Source organism: Podarcis pityusensis, assembly GCF_964106645.2.
Source record: "Podarcis pityusensis genome assembly, chromosome: 13".
Taxonomy (NCBI): domain Eukaryota; kingdom Metazoa; phylum Chordata; class Lepidosauria; order Squamata; family Lacertidae; genus Podarcis; species Podarcis pityusensis.
The window spans coordinates 3510657-3530010 of NC_138038.1; the positions used below are offsets into that span (position 1 = coordinate 3510657).

Here is a 19354-nt window from a genome sequence, read left to right on the forward strand (position 1 = left end):
GAATCTGCCATGTGAAAACAAAAAAGTTAACTTAGGCTAAATAAACTTTTGATTTGCACACACTGCGTCCTAGTTTCAAGAATCTGGCTTATGAACATTTGGGAACTTTCAAAAAAATAGGGGGAAATTAACTAGATCAAAGCAGGAGACCTCCACCAGTTAATGCGAGTTGTGTGCATTCTCCAAGCCACTGCAAGAAACTCCTCCCTCTGGAACAACTTTGTTGCGGCTCAGTATATCCTCAGGGATATACAGGCAGTGTCGGCATATTCACAGCTGTAATGCACCCTATAACAATCTGCTGGAGCACCACATTCTATAGAATGAAGTAATACTGTACCACCTGACCTTACTATGAAGCAATAGAGTTCTGGAGCAGTTTACAGAATCAGAACACGCAAATATAATGAAACACTGCAATCTTCACTATGAGAAAACTGGTTTCTCCTACAAAGAAAAAATGGTTTTGAACATACCTCAAGAGGAGGTTTGTTCATTTTTCACAACTGCTATAGTAGTCAGTCATGAAAGAGTATTTCAGAAAGACTCATTTTATACGGTGCTACTTATACCTCAATAACTGAAGCAGGAGCCTGTTCTGTCATATAATGAATTGCATCCTGGTCTCCCAGCCAATCAGAGCCTTTGACAGTATCATAGAAATGCCATCTCCAGTTATCCTCTTCCATATTCCCCAAAGCAGCATTGATTCCTCCCTGGAAATTAAAAGCAAACATTTGCTCAAATGCAATACTTAGCAATCAGTTCCTTTATAGTTTAATCTAGGTATGGCTTTCGTTTTATCCATGGCTTCTTCCAGCATCTCATTCAGTGCTTTATCACCAAGCAGTTTACGGCCATAGTACTGGAAAGGTTAATCTTACAGCCTGCATCCAGGTTCAGTGTTTCAACCACATCATTCTCCTTATTGCTCCATTAAAACTGCAATGGGTGCATGGCTCCTTAAGTACATCTTCTTCCCTGAAGCAGGCATTGTGCACAATTTTTAGTCATGTCCCTAATTCATTAGAACAGATGCAATTCCACTTTGAGAGTCTTCGTAAATACCTCATGTAAACATAATGACTCAGTTTGGCCCCCAGGACCTGGGATAAACCTCTTGCCTAAAGGCCAGGAGTGGGAGTGGGACAGGCAGCCTTATCTTCCCCAAGTTCCAAAATAGTTACAGCTCTAGCAAGAGAATGCTGCTTTAAGGCAGGGTGCCTCTTTATTGAACCACTCACTGTCCTCTCTGTGTAAATAGAGGACTGAAAGTCTGTGTCCTCTCTAGCTAAGAGATCATCTGATCATCGGGTCTTCGGTTCCCCCACAGCTTGGATGATGGGTGCAGTTCTAAGTGTTGGATCCCCAGTCGCTAGTGCTTAGGAACTTGCAGCATCCTGCTCAGAATTGTTTTCCTCTTTTCTTATCTGTGGGAACCTTCAGATGCCCAATCCAATTTGTCACAGGGATGCACCTGCCTACAAGCCCATCTTGCCTCCAGGCAAGTCTTCAAATTTGAAGAAAGGGGGATAGAGCAGGAGTAGAAGAGAGGAAGAAAATTATCACTTTATGATAACAGCTTCTGCTACTCAATCTCAGACCTAATATCAGGTGCACCTGTAGAAGCTGCAGCCACAAACACGTGGTTTAATTTATAGTACCCTAAATGGTTGAGAAGAAGATAAATGCATTAAAACCAACAAACACTTGACGCCAACAGTTAATGAGTTCTGCGACTTTATCCCTTCAAGGATTAAGGTCTGACATTACCAGCTGGGACCACAGCAATCACAGCAACCCAGAAGTGGCTGGAACCGGTGGGTGTGTGTGTGTGTGTGTGTGTGTGTGTGCGCGCGCGCGCGTGCGCGTGCAGGGGGACATAACAGGCTTATGCATGCTCCATCATTGCGTGCAGTGACCTGGAATGCAACCCCCATATATCAAGTCATTTACAACAATATAAAAACATAAAACCAAACAATATCATCATAAAAAGTTAGAAGCAAAAATAAATTTAAAAGAAATATCCATAGACCATTGGGGAGGGGGGTGGGATGTCCTCTTCCTTGCCTTGCATAGGATAGGCCTGGAAGAACAAAAATGCTTTCAAGATTTAAAATTTTGCACAAAAGGCACCTGCTGAATCTCTATTGGCAGGGTGTTCTACAGGGCTGGGTCAATGCCACTAAAAGCTTGATTTCTCTACTGTTGTCAAATAAGGCTCACCAACTTGGGGCATGATCAAAGACGCTTCTGCTGAAGATCTCAGTGATTGAGCTGGAATATAAGGGTTCAGGCAATCCCTAAGGTATCCTGAACCCAAGTTGTTCAGGGCTTTGCAAATAAATGCAAGAACCCTGAACCTGGCTCAGTAGCAGATGGACAACCAGTGCAGTTGTTTCCACAGTGGTGGAACCAGAAGCTCCCCATCAGCAATCTGGATGACTACCTCATCCAGGCTCAACTAGAGACAAAACACTAGAAAATGTCAAGTAAAGTTGAAGACAGAGCTTAAGCCCCAGAGGCCAGCAACTGGAAGAGAACTGTTACCTCTCCAACTGTCAAGGATAAGGATTCTAAAGCTAATCTGCATAAGTCCTGCTTGTTGGAGTATGAGGAAGGGGTAACCCATTCCAGGATAGCAACCTTCACAGATGGAGAAATCATTGTTTCACAATCCAGACCTGAGAAAGCGGACATTATTCAGTGGATTCCTTGTGACCCATTCAAATTAGTCTTACACCTGCCATTTCCTGATAAAATCTGTCCCTCATGCCTCAAGGTCCAGATGATTCTGAAACAAGTTTTCAGAAATAGTAGTAGATAGCATAAGAACTGCAATTAGAATTAGAAATTTAGCTGATCTGTATCTTCAAAAGCTGTATGGCTTTTTCCCTAGAGCATTTGGACAAAGGACTAGCCATCCTAAAAACTAAGCTTAGAACAAAGGCACTCCCAAGGATCTATAAATAGCTTGATATATTTCATTTGCTTTGTGATGAGAGTATGGAATAATTTGTAAGTGTAGTATTATCTCATCTGATGTTTTAGGTAACAGTAAAAATAATGGATTATACACCCCAAACTCGTGTTTTAACAACATAGCAAAGTATGCCAAGGAAAGAGATGGGCTGGAACCTTCTCCCAGACATGCTATTTTTCTAAGTGAAGAGGGGCTTTTTGGTTGTTTGTTTGTTTGTTTGTTTGTTTTAAAGGCAGAATAGTGAGTTCCGTGACCCCCACGTGCAATGTGAAGTGGTAGAGTCCAGACACAGGGTTGCCTATTTGAGAACTAGGCCTAAGAATTTTTAAAAAGAGCAAAACAAATATATGAATGCACTTGAGTTGCATTCTGCTTATCACAATTTCAGTAACAGAGTTTATGCCCACAGACAGCAGATGGGCTCATTGGTTCTATACAATGTAACCCAGTGTACAACACCCAAATCTAGACAGCACACAGCTTACTCCATTCGCTGTCTATAGTCTATGAACCACAAATTGGAATTGGCTGGCCTCTTACCTGTGCAGCAACGGTATGGGATCTGGTAGGGAACAGTTTTGTAACACATGCTGTGTTAAACCCAGCTTCAGACAAGCCAAACGCAGCTCGCAAACCTGCACCACCTGCACCCACCACAACTGCATCAAATTCGTGGTCCACTACAGGATACTGTGTTGAAATCTGGTTGAGAAAAAAATATAAATGAACAGCCACATCATTTGCAACACCTAGCAAAATAAACTATAGAATAATTATAATGAATATACACGTACACGTAGAGAGCACCACACTTGAACTCACTGTATTAAAAAACAAATTTCAAACTCTGTAGTTAACGCTGCCCACTGTTGATTTGTGACCCTCCATGCTTTGGTGAATCAGGAGCAAGCAATACGATCAAGTGCTCAGTCCACTCTTTTCACACGTCTTAATCAGTGTTAGAAATTCAGCTATATAAGCTAATTACCAAATGGCACCTTAAGCCGAGGTTACAGTCACCGCAATGCAATGTCTAGGCACCATTTCCCCCCTCCCTACAATGAGTTCTATTATTATTATTATTATTATTATTATTATTATTATTAATTTCATTTCTATGCCACTTTATATTTTAAAGAAAAAAATCTCAAAGTGGTTTACAACACATGAAAACATCAACTAAAACAATTAAACAAATTCAAGATTCAAGAAAATATTTCAATTCCTTCTCTAAGTGACATTTTGCTTTCCTTGTATTTATTCACCTACTTAATTTATATAGCTGCCCCATAGCAGAAGTACTCTAGGAAGCCAGAATGATGTAGTGGTTAGTATGTTGGATTAAGCCCTAGATCAGGGTTCAAATCCCCACTCAGTCATGAAGCTTGGGCCAGTCACAGCCTCTAAACCTACCACAGGGTTGTTGTAGGGATTAACTGAGGAGTGAACCATGTACCCCTGGGAGAAAAAACTGGGATATAAATGTAATAAATAAGCTCTTCTGCTTACCTGCTTAAGAAAGCTGGAAGGGCCAGCCAGATGGAGATGTCAGTTGCCAACCTGGCATCCAGAGATCTCCACATGATTGCAACTGGACCCGTGCCAGTCGCAAAGGGCACCTGGCACATGGCTAATGTCTAACGCTGGCCTTCCTACAGACTTCCGCAACCTGGCGCCCTCAAGATCTTATGGAGGACAACTTCCATCAACACAGCCAGCACAACCAATGGTTGGGGAAGGCTGCTATTAGAATATGTCCAATATGCCAGACAAGTAAGAACTTACTGAATCAGATACTTTGGCAGACGCACTTTTCTTTCCATAAACAGTGAAGTGAAAGTTGCGAGAGAGTGCCTGGCAAGCTGCTGGCCCCTGCTGAAGCAAGACAAAGAAGTGTTATAACTTATGTGATAAACAGTTATCTACATGAAGTACACCTTATCCTAAGCATTCTAATTATATACTGTAAAATGTTTAATATGAAGTAAATGCATGCTATTCCAGGTTACAAGTGGGATTTCTCACCTTTTTGTGGCATTTTCCCCCTGACACACAGAAACTCACCAGGTATAGTTTCCACACAATTGTCAAGAAAATATTGAAAAGGGAGATGGCCTATACATAGAAGTGACTGTCATGAATTTATTTCAATCTTCTTCTTTTTTCAATGAACAGCATCCAGATTGCCCAGGGAACTTGTATATTATGGTTGCTAAGTCTAGCCAGAAAATACCATATCTATTACTGGGCATTTCCTAAAGCCAGGGACAGCCAATGCCATGCCCTCCGTGTTTTTGGACTACAACTCCCATCATCCCATGCAAATACCTGAAAGTGCTGAACAAAATATAGGCTACATTCACACCACCACTTTTAATCACTATACCGTAATTACATTTTAAACAGTCGTGGTCCCCTGGAAATAGGATTGATTGTTAAATCACTCTGGTAATCGTAGCTCTGGGAGACAAATAGGGACCTTCCAACAAATCTCAACATCCTTAACGAACTGGTTTCCAAAATGTAAATGTGGCCACACTGTAACAACTGGGGTTGCTTTTTGCATAGTCTCAATTCATAGATCAAGTCTGCTGTTACGTTTTACCACATCGTCGTATTTGCTCAGATAAAGTTAGCATAACTTTACTTTGTTTTATTGCTTAAAGTAATTCACAGGAATGTATAACAGTACAGAAAAGCAAATCATTAACCAGCAATTAAGCTGTCCCAAGCACTTTAATGCATTTCTGAATTGCCATCTTTTTCAAAAATCAAACATTGGCAAGAATTAATGTAAAAGAGCTCAAGGATAAGCTAAATGTGTTCCTTCTTCAAATGTGACTTTACCTTTTAAATTCATTATTCACAGACAAGTCTGATTAATTTAAGTTGCCATTCTTCAGAGGTTAGAACAGAGATCTCAAAAATAAGAGGAATCTAAGCACCAGACTTAGTAGAAGAATTATGACTGGATGGAAAGACTCTCTGATTCTATGCATATATCTATGTATATATGTTCTCTTTGAAGGGAAGGAAAACCCTCGTGAAAACCTCAACTGGTTGACATAGAAATATTAGAAAAATAAGCATCAAGTAAGACTGAATAATAAACTGTTAAGACAAGTTACCATGGGTGATCTTTCTGAGAACCAAATTTCAGCTTCATTAACTTCGAACCCCAAAATCTGGGATCCTCCAAACCTTTCGTAGGATTTTGTAGTCGTTTTGTAGGGCCACCAAACTGAGTAATTGCTACATCAAACTGGGGTTCGTAGGTAACACTCAGAAATCCAACATTGTCCTAGTCACTCTGAACTGGTGCCATGTTTCATAGCCGTTTTGTAGCATTTGGTAGCTTGAACCCTGCATTTTGTAGGGCCCCCAAAATGGAGTAACTGACATTCAAACTGGTATCCTAGGTATCCCCCCAAACCCCAACATTGTCCCATCCACTCCAAACTAGCGCCAAAGTTCTGTAGTTGTTTTGTAGGGGTTCAGCAGGGAAAAGCCCATATTTGGCAATACCACACAAAAAGCACAGTAACTGATGCATCAAACCAGGGTTCCTGCTTAACAAAACTCAAAATCCAATACTGTCTGATTTACTCCAAAGCAATGCCAAAGTTTTGCAATTGTTTTGCAGCCTTCTTGTAGTTAACCCCCACATTTTGCCAATCCCCAAAAGTGGGTTACTATCTTACTCAGTAGTTAATGAAGCTACACTCAGTTTAAGTAGCAATTCCTCAGTTCGGGTGGGGCAGACCTACCAAACAAAACCCTACAAAACGTCTACAAAACTTTGGCACTGCTTTGGAGTGAATGGGACAATGTTTGGTATCAGGGAAAACCTATGACCCCTGGTTTGAGTATCAATTACTAGGTTTGGGGGCACTAAAATGTGGGATTCATGCTACAAAACCCTACAAAATGACTACAAAACCCTACAAAGGGTTTGCAGGGAATCTCAAGTTTTGGGGTTCATAGTTAATTAAGTTCTAGATTTCTCTCTGCTCAGGACAAAATGCCCCTTAGGTAGTAGCCCTGTAATGGCAGCTGAGGGTGGGAGAGGTTTCAGCATTCACAAAGAACAGTCTACAGCTATTAAGCAAAACAAAGTAGTAGTACAGTGGTGCCTCGCAAGACGAAATTAATTCGTTCCGCGAGTTTTTTCGTCTAGCGAATTTTTCGTCTTGCAAAGCACGGTGTCGGAAAAGTTTTGGAAAAGCTTCAAAAATCACCAAAAACCTCAAAAAAGGCTACCACACCGCGTTCTATGAGTTGCTCCTCGAAGTCAAGTCACAACTGTATTAATGGTGTTAAGAAAAAGGAAACAAACTTGCAAGACGTTTTCGTCTTGCGAAGCAAGCCCATAGGGAAATTCGTCTTGCGAAGCAGCTCAAAAACCACAAAACCCTTTCGTCTAGCGAGTTTTTCGTCTTGCGAGGCATTCGTCTTGCGGGGCACCACTGTATTTCAACTGCAAACAAGCATTTCAGCTTGCTTTACAGTAACCACAGAATTTCCTAAACAAGTAACTGGTTGTGGAATACAAATAATTAAAGCCTCCCTAACGTCAAAGAGAAAGCCCTAGGCATCAACCTTGAATCTAACTTTCAGCTAAGAATGAGTATTCATTTAAATGGTAAAACACAGGTTAGAAATGGCTTTGCAAAGAGACCATAAGTTATTCCACCCACCCCCTTTTGTTCCTTCAAGCATTTGCAAATGCCTATGTTAGTAATTCATGGCCTCAAATAGTTAATTAGTTCATTTATATACCGCCCTTCATCACAAGATCTCAGGGTGGGTCACAGAATAAAATACAAGACCAAAATACAAGAATCAAAAACAACAAAACAATAACCCACCTTCCAACTTTTGTAATGCTTCCATTGGTATCAGGAAACACATGAGAGGAAACAATTTAGATGACAACTTCTCAAACTTTAAGTAGAAGCTCAGTAGTTGGACTTAAAACTCCTTCATATTGGCCACCGAAAGATAACCTTTCAGTTCTCAAGGTAGTTTGGGTGAACTGCCCCACATACCTACTTTATAAGGAGCATTTTGGGCAATGTGTGGATATGACACAAATGAAATGTTAAGTGTAGTTTTGATAGGGGACCAGTTTGGAAAGCCTTCTTAATACACCTTCTCATAAGCCCTATTTGACTTCGACAGCACTTGTAAGCACTGCCCTGTCCCTCAGAAACACTTTAAGCTCCAGGGCAAATGTCTGAAGCACGGAGACTCCTCACTTCATGGAGGCTCCCTTCACAATCTAAAATCCTGCAAAATCAAGGGTTTTAGTTGCTCAAGCGGTCTCTGAGTTGAGGAGGCTTCCCAATGCAAACCTTTGCCCTCAAACTAGTGGAGGGCTGATCAAAGAATAAGGATGATGCGCCAAAGGAGGTGGGGCTTGGCAGCACTGCCCCTCACATGGGACACTATTCCCCACCTCATTGTTTATCAGTGACCTGATTTGCATCACTGTAAACCATAATTTAAATAAAATTCAAACTATGGTTTAAATTACTTTTGAGCAGCATTCACCAGCACAGTGCATTTTCTCGCTAAACCATACTTTTAAAATAAGAATGGTTTAGTGTAATGCACATACTGGGCTGCTGCTTGAATTGGTCCCTCAGTTAATGAACCAAGATCTCAAGCAGAAGTGCCAGACTGGCTTGGTGTTCCCCTACAACTGTGGTGGAGAAACCACAGGCCCAGGGACCAAATGTGACTCCCTAGGCATCTATAGCCAACCCTCTGGACTCTGTCAAGACACTTCCGCTCTCTCCAAGCTGCATTTCTCACTGGCCCTGCTCCACATACTACCTTCGAGTGCTTTTGCCTGGCTAGACTGTGTAATACAAACAGCAAGCTACAGTTTGCAGCAGTCGTGGAATAAGGCAAATTCCATACCAGGGATCATTAGGAAAGGAACTGTAAAGAAAACTGCTGGCATCATAATGCTGAAATCTATGATGCAACTGAACGTGGAATATTGTGTACAATTCTGGTCGCCTCACCTAAAAAAATGATATTGTAGAGTTGGAAAAGGTTCAGAAAAGGGCCACCCCAATGATTAAGGGGGAGGGAGCAAGTGCCTTATGAAGAAAAGTTGCAGCATTGGGGACTTTTTAGTTTAGAGATAAGGTGAGTAAGAGGTGATACGATGGAAGTTTATAAAATTATACATGGCATGGATAAAGTAGAGAAAAGTTCCATCTCTCATAATACTAGAACTTGTAGACATCCAGTGAAACAGAATGTTTGGAGATTTAGTCAAACTATGGAACTTGCTCTCGAGGAGACAGTGGCAGCCACCAACTTGGATGACTTTAAAAGAGGATTAGACACATTCATGGAGAAGGAGAGGGCTGCCAATGGCTATGCTCTACCTCCACTGTTGGGGGGCAGCAATACTTCCGAAAACAAGTTGCTGGAAACTGTGGGGCGGGTGGGAGAAGATTGCTCTTGTGCTCATGTTCTTCCCATAGGCATCTAGTTGGCCACTGTGAGAAGAGAACGCCAGACCAGATGGGCCATTGGTCTCAACCAGCAGGGCTATTCTTATGTTCTTATACAGATGCTTCAGCATCAAGAGAAATGGATGACAAGAGCTGTTACATAAAACAGAACTTCAAGGGACACCATCTAATTCACCCCGAAAGAACTGGTGCGCCTGTAAGCATTTGTACATGTGCCAAAACTAGTTGAGAGGCAGCACATAGAGATCCGCACTGATCCTTGCAATATTCCCTAATTGTTCTTATCCTACGACTGGAAGATTACTACATGATCTTAGAAGCGTGGCATCATCTTAGAAGGCTGCGACTATAATGAAGGGAACCTGAGCTGCCTTTGAAACGACCTCTTCATCTTTACTGGCTGTTGGGGGGGAGGGGTTATGCTTAAGATTTATTTTTAAAGGTCTCTCAAAGTATGCCATTCGCATTATTTATGAGGACGCATAAATGTTTCGTAACTTGCTATGACATGTGACCCAAGTGGATCGCTCTGCTGGTTTGAGTGTGGTGCTGATAATGCCAAGGTCGCAGGTTCCCTAATGGGGCAGCTGCATATTCCTGCAGTGCAAGGGGTTGGACTAGATGACCCTCAGCGTCCCTTCCAATTCTACGACTCTATTATTCTGTTTTAGCATAATACAGAGCTGTCTATATGGATCACACATGTGAGGAGAAGGATGGATCTATGCGTCTATGAGAGAATCCGCCGCTCCGCGGGTGACCTTGAAGGCCGGCCCCCCGCCTCCCCCTCAGGCCAGCCAACCTGGCAGGGTTGTTAGGAGGATCGGGGCCGGGGCGGTGCCTGCACAGCGCACCGGGGTTATTGGGGGACCGGGGGAAGGGCGGCGGTGCGGAGCTGGCGAGGCAGCCGGGCAGCTGCCTGTGGAGCAGCGGTGCCGCCCCCCTCTCCCTCGTCGTCTCCGGACGGCTGAGCCTTACGGGAGAGCCGCCCCGCACAGGACTCTCCTCCTCCTCCTCCTCCTCCCCCCCAGGCTCCCGCCGCGCACTTACCGCGCGGAGCTGCCTCAAGCGCCGCAACGCCTGCGAAGCCGCCACTACCGCCGCCATTTCGCACCGGCCCTCAGAAACTAGGCCGGGCAGAGAGCGGGCTTACTGCGCCTGCGCACGAGAAACGGGGGAAGGTCGCCCTGACCGAACAATTGTCGAGGGCGGGCGGGAGGAACCAACCAACCAAGCGGGAGCTTTCAAAGGCACCTCACGGTCTAAAGGAACAGAGACGCGAAGTGCCTTTCTCGGTTCCCCCAAAGAGGAAAAGTATGTCTGCCTAGTGCTCTTTTGTACTCGAAAGAGTTTCCGAGGGGGGAAATAATTATTATCATCATCCTCCCCCTTGTCCTCACAGGGATGGTTCGTTCCAAGAGCGGGGCGGGGCTTGAAAGGGCACCTTGCGCAGGCGCAGAGAAACCTTAGGTGGTCGCAACCGCTCGGAGGTTGAGGGGGAAGCTGCTTGTTTCTGGTTTTCTCCCTCCTTCCCCGTGAGGTGGGAGGGCGCTTAAGAATGCCCACGTTTTATAATAACAATAAGGTATGTTTGCATAGTAAATTTGTATTTATTGCCCGCCCTTCCCCTTAAGTCCCAGGGCGGATCACGGCACCAAAAGCAGAATAAAACAGTCCTTTTCGCAATAGCATTTACGTGTCTGCTTCTGCTACCAGGACCAAGAGAAAGCTTGACAGATGACAAGCGAAAAGGCAGAATCGAACTCGGCCAAGAAGGTACTTGGGGGCCGGATTTTCTCCCTTGCTGGGGACCTAGTTGAACTAAAGGCTTCGCTGGATGCTTTCAAGGCACGTGGAATAGCAACACACCCGTGTCTTTTCCCCGTCGTTCCCCCACTCCTTTTCTTACGTCTCAAACATTAAGTGGCCCTTTTATAAGTCAAGTAAAAGGTTCTGCTTTTCAGAAAGAAAACAGATTTGTGGCTGTGGGTGGAGTTGGCCGGGCTTGTTCCACTTGAGGCTGCGGTTAAGGATTTGTGTGGTTTAAATGTTCTTCCACTGGAGCAGAAAACAATTAAAAGTAGAGAGAGCTAATAACATTGAGGGATTGAAGGGTTCTAGACTAGGCTTTCCTGATAGCCTAGTTTTCTACATGCAGTGAACATTTATACTGCCTTTATCTAGGATCGGAGAAACCGTAACCCTCCTCCAAGTGTTGTTGGACACCATCTTGGCCACGCCGCTGGCTGGCCTCAAGCATCTGGTGAGCCACAGGTTCCCCATCTTTGCCATACATTGGTATGAAAGTGCATCCTGGAAGGAGGGATGTTTTCAGCTACCCCAACCCCTAGGATGGACTGGGAGCAACGTCATGGGAGGGGTTTTTCTAGGACCAAGGTGAAACTGTAAAGCTGGCTTGTTATTCTTGCTGTTGGATGCTAGGTGTTGTTTACATAGTCTTCTTACATTTATAATGTACTGTGGTTTTTGTGTTTTAAATTTGCTATTGTGTTGGTTTGATATGTTATTATGAAATTGACTTTTCACTGTTTGATTTTGAAATTCGTTCCTGTTTTCTTTGTTGTAAGAGAGCCAGAGTGGTGTAGTGGTTAAGAGCGGTGGACTCGTAATCTGGTGAACCGGGTTTGCGTCTCCGCTCCTCCACATGCAGCTGCTGGGTGACCTTGGGCCAGTCACACTTCTTTGAAGTCTCTCAGCCCCACTCACCTCACAGAGTGTTTGTCGTGGGGGAGGAAGGGAAAGGAGAATGTTAGCCGCTTTGAGACTCCTGAAGAGGAGTGAAAGGCGGGATATCAAATCCAAACTCTTCTTCTTCTTCTAAGCCGCTTTTGAGCATGATTTTTTGTGTATGGAAAAGTGGCATACAAATAAAATGAATGAATGAAAGTGCATAGGTGTGCTGTATGTGTGTTTCTGTATCAAGGGCTTCTAAGAGTTTGGGTATATTTCTCAAATGTGGCCATGAAACGTATAGAGTGATCGCCCAAATGTCAGTGGCCTCTAGCAGTAGTTAGTGCTTAAAGGAGTGACCTGTGAGCACCTGGTTTACATCATACAGTCAAAAAAACTGGGCCTCTTCTACATGTGCGTGCATCGCTTGATTCCTATAAACACAGGGCTAGTTCATAACTTCAGGTTAAAATAAAGTGATCTGTGAATTAATATGATAGTGACTTACAGCTTCCTTTGTAGTTTACATGTAACCTTCAGCGAGTATTTAATTGATACTGTTTTAGGAGCAATAAATATAGTTTTTGCAATGACCATGCTGGCTGAAACAGTAACTAAAACAAATAAATGAAAACAGTAATAGAGATGCCTGCGTGAATGAGCTACCACAGAGCGGACACTGCCAGTAGAATTGTTCGTTAGCCTGATGTCATCTCAGGGACTCAAGTGCTTTTTGGTTTAATTAAACCAAATATTCAGTGGCCAGTCACAGTAGAGAAATTAAGTAATGTATGTCTTACATGTAAACATCGATACAGATGCACATGAAGCCTGGCAGCTATGTGTGAATTGACTCATTTGAAATGCATTTCTGGTGTCACCTGGGCAAATGAAATTTTGTCTGTAAATGTCCATTCACACATGGATATTATCATTTGAACTGGCATAAAGTGATAGTCAAGGGAAACTTGGGCCTTTTCAGACAGCTTCTGGATATGTAGCTTGTTAACAGTGGGATGTGCAGGTACAAATTATTACTTATTTATTTCTACCCCGCCCATCTGGCTGTGTTTCACCTTTGTTTTTGTGACAGTAGAAAAGTTATATAAAGTCAAGTTATATAAAGTCAGTAAATTTTTATTTCGTAACACCTTTGGGACTCTTCTGTCAATTATTATGGAAATATCCTCTCCCCCACTGTTAAACAGATTGCTGTTGAAATTATTATAAATACTGGCACAGGGCTTGCATTGGGATGAACTCAGATCTCATGATATTCCATGTCCTAAAAAGAGAAAAGTTCGTGTTTTCTTTTGAACCCTTGATCTTATCACTTTTAGCAAGTAAAGATAAAATTATACTTTGAACTAGCAACCTGGTGTTGCCAATTTAAAAAGTTCATCGAAATAAAAATAATTTTAGTACTGTATTCAGAAATGTATGCCTATGTTTCCTTGCAAAACATGAACTGTTTAACTTAATTTTAGTTCCAGGATGGCTTTGATCAAGAGGCTTTCCCCTTTATCTTCTGAGTGATCAAATTTGTTTGACTGCTAAAGAGAAATTAAGGGTAAGGATTTATTTATTTCTCTTGTGTCCTTGTCTTTCATGTTCATTTAATGTTTCATTTAGAAAAGCTGTGAATATTCAAAAGTACTGAAGTGCTAGTAAACCTGGGAAGGGGAGACCTGTGGCCCTACGGATGTTGCTGAACTATAACTCCCCTCATCCCTGGTCACTGGCCATGCTGGCTGGGGCTGATGCAAATGGTGGTTCAGCAACATCTGGAGAGCCACAGGTTCCCCATCCCTTTTGTACATGCACTATGACTGAATTTTGGAAAGTGACTGCCTAACCTCTGCATGAAATGTTCCATATTTACTGGGCTGGCCATTTTCTTGTGAACTGCTTTGCATTCCCTGACAAGAGGTACCTTTGCATAGTTGAGATGGAAGTGAAAGTAATAGGCTGGACTGGCCAAACGCAGGCAGGGGAGCATGTATGCTTTCACCCGAGAGAAAGCCCTCTGAATGACCTTTGCTCCCAGGAACACCAGTGAGTAAAAGCACAAGGCCAGTTAGGTGTTTCCTTTGTACTATCAGTACCAAGGAAACAATTCCCTTTCTCTTATCCATGCCTGTTACCATGATTATTCCCACAGGAATGTGTAAGGAATATGTCTATATGGACGGGCTATGAGTGAAAATGTGAAGGGAAATCAGCAGGAGAAGCAGAAACTAGGGCAAAGTTGGGGGCAGGAAAGTAGTAGTAGGTGAGGAGCAAGTAAAGGGTCAAATGATGCAGCGGAAAGAAGGAAGAGGGCAAAGAGAAAGGAAGGTGGACAGAGCCAACGCACAGGAGGGAATCTGAGACTGGCTCACCTTCATGGCCACATCCCCACCCCTTGGTGGGCGTTGAACTATTCCACCCCTTCCCTTGAGAGTTGTATTGGTACTGTGTCAATTTAAATGCATCTGTTGAGAATGAATTTTACAGTCAGGTATTAAAACAACCTAAATGTTTTGTTTCCTCTAATTTTAAAGGTCTGTCCATGAATAATTTAAATGACCCTCCTAACTGGAACATCCAGCCTAATGCAAGGGATGATGAAGGCCATGGAAGCAAATGGAATTATGCTTTGTTGGTTCCCATGTTGGGGCTGGCTGCCTTCCGTAAGTGACACTTGAAATAAAATTAGACTTTCTCCTTTTTGCAGTTTGTTGGATGAGTTATCTTGACAGGAATTGGTACAAACTGGACTAGGTGATTTAATGTAGCAAGTTTTTAGAAACCTTACATTTTTATGCTGTGAACCGTCCTGAGATCTATGGTTGAAAGACAGTATACAAATTGAATAAATTGTAAAAATAATGTTTTTTAAAAAACTGCAGTGGGCTTCACCTAATGTGGGATAAAGTCAATCAAAGCCAACATAAACTTAGGAAAAGAAATATGTGTTACTTTTTAAAATAAAGAGTAAGAGTGATGGCCATACATAGGAAATGTGCAAACCTGGCGTTAGATGTGTTTATTATGGGTAAATAATTTTCTCCTTAAAAGTGTCGTTTTCAAGTTCTTAATGTAATATTTCCTCTGGTCCAGAAGTATAAAGTGCATATAAAAAGTCAAATCACTATAATTGTTTGTTTGTGTTGTTTTTTTTGGGGGGGGGCGTTGGTGAGGCTCCAGGAGAGATATATTAAAGTAATGGCTAGAATCCAAAGAATGCTTTGACTAATTCCAGATAAGCAGGGAGTTTGGGCTTTGTGCTTTTTGCCACTTAAAAAAAAAAAGGTAAAGGACCCCAAGACGGTTAAGTCCAATCAAAGGCGGCTATGGGGTGCGACACTCATCTCACTTTCAGGCGAAGGGAGCAGGCGTTTGTCTACAGACAGCTTTATGGGTCATGTGGCCAGCAGGACTAAACCGCTTCTGGCCCAAGGGAACACCCTGACGAGTGCCAGAGCTCACAGACACACTGTTTAACTTCCCGCCGCAGCAATACCGCTACTAGCTGCTCTTCATATCACATAACAAGACTTTTGAAATTGAGGTGACTTTCAAACACAACATGTGCTTTCAGAAGTAATGGGGGTTCCTTTAAATAAATAAGGAAGCCTAGGGTGGCTGTTGGAATGTCATCATAGTATTTATGTCTGCATCTCTATTTCAGAAAATAATAATACTGTAGTCAAGGGTCTCTTGCTTGCTTTCTCTTTGTTTGCCATGTTGGCAACTTATTTTTAACTGGGGTCATATTCTAAATCTAGCAAGTGCCAAAACTTTCACCCCACCCATAGGCTCAACCCCCTGCACGTTTATGATGATTTATTAAATTTCTTAGTTGCTTTATCTTGCCCAAGGCAACCCAAAGCGACTTAAAAACAAAGCCACTTAGATACATTAAAACCACGGAGGGGGAAATGCGTTAAAAACATCCCTGTACTCCCCAGTGGGACTTTGTCAGATCTAGGCATAATTTAACAGATAGGTATTTTCATTAATGTTGGGGCTATTTTTGGAAGTATTATTAGATATTTTTGTTGCAAAATTTCAGTATTAATCATGAGGTATTAATCATGCATTGCAGGTTGGATCTGGTCCAGGGAGTCTCAGAAAGAGATAGAAAGAGAGAGAAAAGATACCTATAGAAAGCTCTCATTAGTACAGAGAGAACTTGAATCTAAATATCGTGACATAATCACAGAAAACCGCCGCACAGTTGCCCATTTGGAACTGGAACTGGAAAAGGAACGGAACAGGACAGTAAGTTACCGTGAAGCCCTTGTCTCTCAGAGCCGTAAACTGGTAGAAGAAAGAAGAACTCTGGAACAAGAACGTACAAAATTAGAACAAGAGAAGCAGATTCTGCAGCACTCTGGAGCTGCCGGTGCTTTGTATCAGAATTGCCTGGAGAAGGAAGAGCAGTGGCAAAAGAGAGCAACTGCTTTACTAAAAGATTTTGAAGATGCTCTTACGGAAAGGCAGGACATCTACTGTAGCCTTGTGCTACCAAGACACCGGCGACTGGAAGTGGAGAAGAATTTGCTTATTAGAGCAGCAACTGATCCAGTTGCTGTGGACCTGGACCTGGAAACTGGCTTAAAAGATATTTTCAGGCATGATACCTATTGCAGTAATTTGCTTAACACCAATAAACGTCAGAATGGAAGGCTAATGTGGCTCTACCTTCGATACTGGGAATTATCTGCTGAGCTCAAAAAGTTCAAGAGGGTAGAGAAGGTCATGTTGGGAAAGTAGTGGCTAAAAATTACCGAGTATCAATACAATACACGTGTCAGATATGGCCGATTTCCTCTGGGATCTCAGCTTCACCACTATATATGTATTGGTCATTTAACAGACTATCTTAAGCACTTAATGTCTTTATTTGACTCACCAAGGTGAATGGTGATTGTGTGGTACTATAATGCTCAGGTTAATTTCTCTGGTGGGTTTTGTTAACTGCAGCCCTCTGCATGTTTACTCAGAAATAAATTTCACTGTTTCAGTGGGGCTTATTCCCAGACAAGTGTGCTTTAGGGTTGCAGCTTAGATCAGGCAACTGGGCTTAAAGGACAATTACTTCAGCTTCTGCCACTTGCATGACAACACCTTTTCTGTAATAAATCTTACTATGCTACTTGGAGGCAACTATTCTTAATTAGTGTTTTTGCTGTTTTCAGTCTGAGAGTCTACTATTTATGGCTGAGAAAGCACCTCTCTATAAATTGTTGGAAGTGTGTGATCAAGTTCTCAAGTTAGTCACCTTTGTGATCTGAACTAAGCTACATGTAACACTGTAAACCCTGTGATCCTTGGATGAAAGGTGGTATATAAATTTAATAAAGAATAATAATAATGCTTAATGTCATTAAGTGACCTTTTATTAATAGTTGGTTTGTGCAGCATGAGATCAGAGTTTATTAGCAAGGCCTCCACCGAACGGATTTTCAAGGCCTATGGATCATGTGAAACAGTAGTCAGAAAGAGGATTCCCCAGAGCAAGTGCAGAGTGCCTTTTGATTACCAGTGAATGACCACAGTCAGCCCCCACCCATCTGCGATGAAAAGGGAGGAATTTCCAGGCTGGGAGGTGCCTTTCTCTCAGCCTAAAACTCTGGAGTCTCTGTTTTTAGAATAAAGCAGTGTGTGTCTGTGCTCTGTTTAACTTTGAAGTGAACTTTATTGCGACTACTTGCTTCATGTCTTTTAAGGTTGCTTTGTAAATATGTACTTCTCTGCTCACCTATCAAAAATCAGAATCTTCTCCTAATGACCAAGCAGAAGAGCTTTTATAAACTGGCAATACCTATTGGCACGTCACAACTAGCATAGGCAAGATAGCAGCATTTGTGGACTTACTTGCAAGGCAAATTTAAGGTGTTTTACATTAAAGGCAAAATAACCACTCATTTGTCATTTCATTTTGGTAGATATTTGCCCTACCTTCTACTACTACAGTGGTACCTCCGGTTACGAACTTAATCCATTCCGGAGGTCCGTTTGTAACCCCAAACCGCTCATAACATGAGGCACACTTTAGCGAATGGCGCCTTCCTCTGCCGCACTGCTAGTGCGTGACTTTCGCTCACATCCCGGGGCAAAGTTTGCAACAAGGGGCATCTACTTCCAGGTTAGCGGAGCTCGTAACCTGCAATGTTCGCAAGGAGGATGGTACGTAACACAAAGTTCCACTGTACTGGTAGTTGTGTCATTTGATGGTATCGGTTTCACTTTCAGCAGATAACATGAATTTCTAAAAAACTAGTACAGTATATTGCAGATACCAGTAAAGGCTAATACTTATTTTAGTATAAATATCCAGCCTCTTTCTCTGAGTTTCAGTAGTGCCCAGGAGCAATGACAGCAGCACTAGAAAAGAGTGTCTAGATTAGATTTGAAGAAGGCTGTTGGTACTTCCATTGTTTCAAATGCCATTCTAGAGGAAAACATTGCTATTTTTAACTGGCTTTCTGCTTGAAGCTTATTTATTATCTGATACTTAGCTGTAATACTATATTGGTGCATTTGTCTCTGTTTACACACACATGCTATTAGGCACTGTCTTCAGCAAAAGAGCCAGTTGTGTCTAATGCAGGAAATGAACCCAGAGAACCAATAAAGTCTTCATATAGTTTTCTTCCCGGTCAACTGTGATCGACAAGTCGATCCCCGGGTGATTGTGGGGTCATTTTCCAACGTGGTGGAAAAAGAGCATCCACACGCGCGCCGCCCTGACCTTGCATGAGTTGGTTGTTGCTGGGCCACCGGTGCCCTGCTATGCTGGCTTTTTGGAAGCCCCTGCCAGCAGGCTGCAGCAAGTTGGCTCCGGCAGGAGGCTTTGCAGATCCCCGGCCATGCCGGTCTACCCATGCGATCAGGCATTGTTAGACTGTTCCTTAGCACCTGTCCTCCCTTCAATGGCCCTAGCGGAGGTGATCAGGGAGCGGGAGCATCGCCCGTGACAAAGGCCCGCCTAAGCGCTGTGTCGGAGGTGAGCGGCAGTGCGTCTATTGTTTTGTGAGCGATTTATGGTGTGCTATAACTTTGGATTCCCCCCCCCCCATGGGCAAAAACTGTTAGTTTTTTCTTCCAGGAGTAGATCGCAGTCTCTTGGGAGCTGGACGTCCCTGTATTACAATATACTGCCTTGAAGTGTGGTAGAGCGGCTGGAAGGGTT

General features: G+C 42.8%; 2 protein-coding genes across 6 annotated transcripts in view; one reads left to right on the forward strand and one right to left on the reverse strand.

Moving 5' to 3' along the window:
- SDHA (succinate dehydrogenase complex flavoprotein subunit A) overlaps positions 1 to 10679 on the reverse strand; it is a 23571-nt gene extending 12892 nt beyond the window's left edge. The window contains exons 1-4 of one of the 3 annotated variants that reach the window (XM_080976736.1): positions 10531 to 10679; positions 4772 to 4861; positions 3527 to 3688; positions 573 to 716 (exon numbers count right to left, since the gene is read on the reverse strand). In XM_080976736.1, coding sequence (XP_080832862.1) covers positions 573 to 716; positions 3527 to 3688; positions 4772 to 4861; positions 10531 to 10587 — 453 coding nt within the window. In that variant the 5' untranslated portion in view covers positions 10588 to 10679. Of the gene's footprint in view, positions 1 to 572; positions 717 to 2229; positions 2375 to 3526; positions 3689 to 4771; positions 4862 to 10530 lie in introns of those variants that run through there. The other 2 variants (XM_080976737.1, XM_080976738.1) reach the window with 2 other exon arrangements.
- A 226-nt stretch (positions 10680 to 10905) lies between these two features.
- CCDC127 (coiled-coil domain containing 127) lies at positions 10906 to 17535 on the forward strand. 3 transcript variants are annotated; one of them, XM_080977080.1, is made up of 5 exons: positions 10906 to 11065; positions 11197 to 11256; positions 13659 to 13741; positions 14715 to 14843; positions 16262 to 17535. In XM_080977080.1, the coding sequence occupies exons 4-5, from the start codon at positions 14723 to 14725 to the stop codon at positions 16930 to 16932; spliced, it is 792 nt and encodes a 263-aa protein (XP_080833206.1). In that variant the 5' UTR covers positions 10906 to 11065; positions 11197 to 11256; positions 13659 to 13741; positions 14715 to 14722; the 3' UTR covers positions 16933 to 17535. The 3 variants fall into 3 exon arrangements, with proteins under 3 accessions (XP_080833206.1, XP_080833205.1, XP_080833207.1); XM_080977079.1 differs by lacking the exon at positions 11197 to 11256; XM_080977081.1 differs by lacking the exons at positions 10906 to 11065; positions 11197 to 11256 and adding an exon at positions 11848 to 11877.
- Positions 17536 to 19354: the final 1819 nt, after the last annotated feature.